The following is a 6,556-nucleotide window of genomic DNA, read 5'->3' on the forward strand; positions in this document are numbered from 1 at the left end:
GCTCGGTGCCTGAATATGGTGGGTCAATCTACGAAAACATTCCCTTCTCCCCCATCTTCACGCCCTGAGCCAGGGGACGCCCAGTGGACGGTGGTGGGTCGAAGGGGAAAGAACTATATTACCCTCCCAGGACCCTTCACCCATCCCTGGGACAAACCCACCAGGGAGGGGGCGGGGCTTGGTTGGTCTTGGGTGTCTTTCTGGTGGAGGTCACTCCTGGGCTTTGGGATTTTTGGGGGGGAGCAGGGGTGGAGGTGCTCCTGTGGGTGCTGTTTTCACCTCCTGCTGTCACCTGCTCTCAGTTTCCATGTCATCCCGCTGTCACTTTTCACCTTCTGGCCACTGAGCAAAAGCACTCTGCTGGGACTTTACAGAAAGGTGGTGGGTCTGATTTCAGTGCTACATGCAAACAGAAACTGTTTACAGGGTTTGAAGGACCAGAGTAGTGAAAGTCAAGTCATGTTTCTTGTGGGTGAGAAGTAATACTGAGGGCTCCAAATCCTCATTAAACACTAATTTAGCGTTAAGAGGAAAAGAAAACTTGATCCGTTGCCGCCCATGATAAAGTGGGACATCTCGCAGCTTTGGTTAGGACGTGACACAAACGTATTTATGATATTTATTGAAGGTGAATGTAAGCTACTGAACTCTTTAAGGGTTTTAAGTGAGAACTGTATGGAGAAGAGAGGAAAATCTCACTATACTGTGCTTGACATTACTCACTAATCCATGGATTTTATTTGCACCCACTGTTAATGTCATTGAAAAGCTGTGACGATAGGAACTCCACCCATCCTTCATTCAAAAACAAAAAGAGTCGCTCCAATTATATAGACGTTTTTGTACAGTGATGAGAAGAATAGAGGCAAGTATTTTTGTTCCATGTACAGAGCCATGAATCGAAGCCACATATTAATGGATAAAAGTCTATTGCTGCATGAACTTGTCAAAAGTGTAAATTGGATTTTTTTTCTTCCCCCCTTCTATTGTCTATTTTCCATAATATTTATGGAGCGTTTCTTTTTTTAATCGTATTGACCAGTTTTGATTGATAGTCACGAGTCATCATAAATGTTTTTCTTTTTGTTACTTTTTTATTTTTTTTGAATGGAGATGCATTTGCCTGTCTTGAAAAGTTCATCAATGTAATTTTATTTGCGCTAAGAATGTGCTGTCTTAACCTGCACCAATATGACATCATGTGAACTTGTATATTTTGGATCATTGTTTGTACTTTTTTTTAGTTGGCACAACCTTTGACAGTCTTGCCAGTATTTTCTTTTGATTTCTGTCAGCAATGTAAAACTGCTTCATACGCTGTTGTTGTGGGTGTGCGAGTCTCACTGTCTTTTATTTTTTTCGGGTTTGGGTTTCTGCTGCTTCTGTGTCCACATGTTTAGGTGTGTGTGTGGGTTATTGTGTCCGAGTGTGTGTGTGCGCTTGGTTTCTGGGACTTTTCTCTGTAACTGATGGTTTCCACTGAAGGGGTTTGGGTGATTTCCTGGACTGTCTCTTTATTCTGAATGACTCAATGATCAAATAAACACATTTTTTTTCATTGAAAATCAACACAATAATTCTCCTTTTCTTCCTTCAAGTTGGTTCCAAGTGATCTAAACCCTGTGCTCTTCTCTTTTTTTTTTTTTTTGTATCTTCTCTTCTTCCTGTATTGCGCTGGGCTCTTGTCTTCCTTCAGGGATGGTCGCTCCCCATCTCACTGCATGTATGAGAAATGACAAGATGGGGGAGGCCTCTGTCCTCCAAAATCAGACCACGGTTTGTAACTGTCCTCCCCTGTCGTCTGGCTCTCCCTCCCACTTCCTGTCTTTCTTCTTCTTTGTCTCTCTCTTTCTCCGTCCTGATCTCTGTGTGGTGTGGCCTCAACTCACCCATGCCCGTGCTCTTCTCCATGCATACAAATCCATTCACCCAAAATGCATTGCCAGTACTGCCGTAGCCGCTGTTATGGATACTGTCTGCACCAGTTACATTTAACCTTTGGGCAACAAGTTCAAAGGTGAAATGAGTGTTAGTTTGTTCTTGTTAAATAGTTTAGATCACCAGAGAACATCCTCTTTGTTATTGCTAGTTTTCTGCTGTAGTTGTATTTCTGCAGTTTGTAGTCTTTCCTTAAAATGTAGACATGAAGACATATTTCAAAGTAGAACAATTGTAAGGTTAAACCCTAAGAATCTGATGATAAACAAAGCGGTGGTGGTGGCTGCTTATGTAGACGATTTAGTGAGACTAACAGGATGAAGGTAACACAGTTAAAATGGATGTAAAATTGTGCAGAATATTTCATTCTTCATGTCTTAGTAAAATGCCACCTAAACCGTACACATTGTTACAGCAATACAGCAATAGTTTTTGGATCTCATTTTGAGCATTTTATTTACTAAACACATCATGGCAGTGCATGAAAGAGCATGGCTAATCAGTACAATTATGCAGCATCATCAACATGCAGCACGTTGGCACTGACTGTAACCGGCCTCCAGTCCAGCCACTCGACCGCCCAAGAGAGGTGACCCCAGGTAGACCTGGGAACAGGTTTGTTGAGGGTAACAAGTGTCTTCAAGCAATGGCTGCCTGTCTGTCACTGCCTTTTATTCTCATGTGTAAGCTACACTAATGTTTTACCATTGGCTGTGCCATCTAACAAGTAGCCGTCTTTGTTGGCATTATCATCAGAATGGCTTCCGTCGGAAATGTTCTCGGCTTCGTGTCCGAGTCATTTAGCATTGTAAATGTGAAAGCAGATAGGAGCTTTTAGAGTCTAGATGCATGTTTGATCCCCCTGCCCTCGTCTGTCACACTGTGTTGCAGACGGCAGCCCCAACGACAGCAGCGCAGCCAACCCAGCCTCAGGGTTACAAAACGCTGCGGAAGTGAGCACCCTGCCCCCAACCAACGCGCCATCGGAGTCAAGCTACCCACCAGAACCCAACCAACCATCCCGGAGCAAGAAGGAGCCGACCCGCCACTCTACCGGCACCGGCAAGCACCACCATTCCAACCACCGCCACCGCTCCCCCAACAAGAAAACCAGCAAGGGGAAATACAAGGGGAGAAAGTCCACGGGGAAGGACTTGTCCAAGCTGTTAAAGAAGAAGGATGACAAGGGAAGTGACGGCCACCGCCACCATTCCAGCGGGCATCACCGTAGCCGCCACCGTTCGCCTGACAAGGGGCACAACCGGTCGCGCAGTGCTGAAAACACCCTGGATGGGCGACACCGCCACGGCCGCTCACCCGACAGACGCCACGGTCAGAACTCCTCCTCCCATCATCGCCACCGCTCGCCCTACCGCTCTCCTTACCGCTCTCCTTACCGCCACAGGTCCCCCCACCGTCACAGGTCCCCCCACCGCCACAGGTCCCCCTACCGCTCTCGGCACCACTCCCCCACCAGACGCCACGCCCACTCATCAGACCCCTACCGCCGGTACGCCTCCCCAGAGAGACAGAGCCGCAGCAATGAGAAGCCCAATGGGGACGAGGCCGTATTGAAGGAGCCACCCAAGACTCCTGAACTCAGCCTCCCTTTTGAGGACAGCATCCTCCGTGAGCCCCCGGCCCTGGACCGTCTGAACAGAGAGGCCACACTTCCACCGCTGCACAGGGAGGAGCGCCTGTATGAGGAGGACAGTCTGCTGATGAGAGCCTCCTCCATGGAGAGAGCCTATAGGGGGGACAGCCTGCTGAGGGACGTGGCATCCCATGGCCAGAGAGACGCCTACAGAGACATCACCTTGCCCAGAGTGCGCACCCCCGACTCAGCTTTCAAGAAGTACAGCTCGCTGCTGAGGGGGCGGTCACCTGAGAGGATGGAGCGGGACGGGCGCTACGCCAGCCGAGGTAGCTCCCCTGAGCCGCAGTACCGAACCCGCAGCCTGGGACGAGACATCTCCCCGATCAGGAGCTCCAGAAGGGACGACTCGGAGGATGAAGAGGATGATGACAATTTGGTAGCGGCCAAGGTGAGAGAGTACTACAGCTCACTCCAGACCGACACCAGTCGCTCATCCAAGCCAACGCTCCCTGAGCCTAAGAAGACCTACAAGGATAACCCCAAAGACCTGAGCATCTGATTGGACGGCTCTCAGCCAATCACAGCCACCACCCACAAAACACCTCAAGTACTCACTCCCATTACCACGTGGTTCTACAGAAATGCACCCAATTGTGAACACACACATAGATAACACACACACACTCATACACACGTAAAACAACATTGAGTTACTAACAAGACAGTGATTCCAAAATGACTTTTGAAAGCGATTTATTTTTTCTTTCTTTTTTTAATTGTATGTTTCTTATTTTTTTTTCCTCTTTTTTTTCTTCTCGTTTTTGGTTAAGCATTCTACATTTACAGTAACTCAGACTTTTCCAGAAAATGTAAAACCATAAAAAACAATGATGTGCCTAACAGTTCCATTAATGAGCGACATTTTGTTTTTGATTTGATATGTGACGGGCATTTTGTGCCGCACTGTCAGATGATGAAATGTATGTACTTTTTCCACGAGGATCCCATGGAAGTACCGCGCACCTGGGTCACTGTAACCGGTGCTCACAATGATGCTGTGCATGTCTTTACCGGTTTCAATGTCTCTCTCTCTCTCTCTCTCTCTCTCCCGCTTTTATTCTCTCTGTCTCTCTCTCTCTCTTTCTCTCTCTCTCTCTCCCCCCAGTGCCACTGTTTTTTAGACATTTGACCAGACTATAGCACAAGCCTGCATTTGTTTGTATATTTTTGACAGTTTGCAGTATGTGTACATTCAGAGGTGATCATTTTAAATGAATGAAGGGAAAATTAAAAGCTAAACTATGATGATGATGATGTTAAAATAAAATAATATATTCAACAAATGAACAAGCGCGTGATTGTTTTGGATCGGTCTCTTTGGTTATCACAGCCATTAGAATCATTTGGGGGTTTGATTTAAGTCACTGATGTTCGTAACAGGTTTAACAACACAAACATGGAGTGTAAGTGTCACAGCGAGGCAGATGTTGGGTGGCAGGTAGAAAGTGTATCTTAAGAGCCTGTAGAGTACTGAGCTCTCATCATTTGAGCAAACTAAAGACAAAAGAGTGAGGAGGCTGACATTGTTATCTCAGGCCTCCTAAAAGTGTGTGTGTGGAAATAAAGTCTTTGAAGAAAAGTAAAGCAAAGAGCTTCCATCCTTTCACAACATCAAAGCCTGGATAGAGCAGTCTTAAAAAAATGTTCCTCCACTCCTCCTCTCACTGCTTACTTTGATTTGTGCCTCTTCTATGCCCTATTTCTCCTGTTGTCCTCAACAGTCCTTCCCTTCCTCCTGTATCCACTCTTTTTGCTGAAAGATTTTTCATTTGATAAAGAACAGATGGCAGGGAAGCTGCGTCCCTATTTCAGAACAGTGACAATGGTAGATGGGTGATGACGCTGAGGAGGGCTGTGTTGTGTGGTATATTTTTCCCCCCTCCCTGAAATAACAATGGAGGAGATGAGAGAAAAACTGAGCGGTCACTCCTGGTGACCTGTGAATGCCAGCAGGGATTTACTACTGCAGAAAAATGAAATGTTTTCTCTGGCAGTGCTTGATGCTGATATACAGAAAGATGAGGCACAGCATGTATTTGCAACTGCTGAATTCAATAGACACACAAGTGCCTTTTTTATTCTTTTCAACTTAACACATAATATTTACAGACATTCAGTTTTAAGATACCGGCATTTAAATATTCAAGGTGGCAACATGCGGAGAACTGTGAAGGTTTTCAGAGCTTACATCATGTGAAGTTTCTTCCAGTTGCTACAGCACATGCCAAGGTACTTAATACCATATGTTCAAAAGTGCATTCAAGATTACCCTGTGGACGCAATCTGCAGCTCATGAGAGGAAATGGGAAGCAGAGATGAAGCGTCACGATCAAACAGTAACATATCAGAGCTTTTTTTGGCCCAGTTTCTCTGCGATTCAACAGGACCTCAATGCATTTTACTCCTTTTGATGCAATGATCTGAAAGTGTTTTTACATGGCTGCATTTATGGATCTGGCTGCGTGCACTACTAGGATACCAGACAAATGCATTGCAACAGAAGAGGCGTTATTGTAAATTAATACCTATAATTATATATCATTTTATTTTTGTATTTTCACAACAATTAGGTCAATTTTTCCTCATGTAAGAACAGGATCTTATTCAGGACGTACTGCAATCCACAAAGAGACACAGAGGAGATGTTTGTATCCTGCAAACACTCCTTTCTCTCTCCTCTCACAGTGAAGCAGCTCCTAAATAATGGATGTAATCCACTTTCCAGCATCGAAACACTCTCCTCCCCTCTCTTTAAATCTCTCTTTCCCCCCTTTATCAGAACATACTCCACTCCTCATCATCAAATGCACGAACAGAGCTCCATGTTTTATTGCTTGTGCGACCCCAGAAATGATTAACAACACCGTGTCTGGTGACAATTTATCATGTCAGTGCCAGGCAGGAGGAAAAGATGGTAATGAAATGTCCAATAACAACATGACTGCAGCCCAGTGCGGTGAC

At 45.5% G+C, this 6,556-nt stretch overlaps 1 protein-coding gene across 2 annotated transcripts in view; it reads left to right on the forward strand.

Moving 5' to 3' along the window:
- The window catches only part of magi1b (membrane associated guanylate kinase, WW and PDZ domain containing 1b), a 126,779-nt gene extending 121,632 nt beyond the window's left edge, over positions 1 to 5,147 (forward strand). The window contains exons 25-26 of one of the 2 annotated variants that reach the window (XM_070901917.1): positions 1 to 18; positions 2,830 to 5,147. The exon at positions 1 to 18 is cut by the window's left edge and continues 121 nt beyond it. In XM_070901917.1, the coding sequence (XP_070758018.1) occupies positions 1 to 18; positions 2,830 to 4,094 (1,283 nt within the window). In that variant the 3' untranslated portion in view covers positions 4,095 to 5,147. Of the gene's footprint in view, positions 69 to 2,829 lie in introns of those variants that run through there. The other variant, XM_070901918.1, reaches the window with a different exon arrangement.
- The last annotated feature ends 1,409 nt before the right edge of the window (positions 5,148 to 6,556 follow it).

Source organism: Enoplosus armatus, chromosome 3 (assembly GCF_043641665.1).
Source record: "Enoplosus armatus isolate fEnoArm2 chromosome 3, fEnoArm2.hap1, whole genome shotgun sequence".
NCBI classification, from domain to species: domain Eukaryota; kingdom Metazoa; phylum Chordata; class Actinopteri; order Centrarchiformes; family Enoplosidae; genus Enoplosus; species Enoplosus armatus.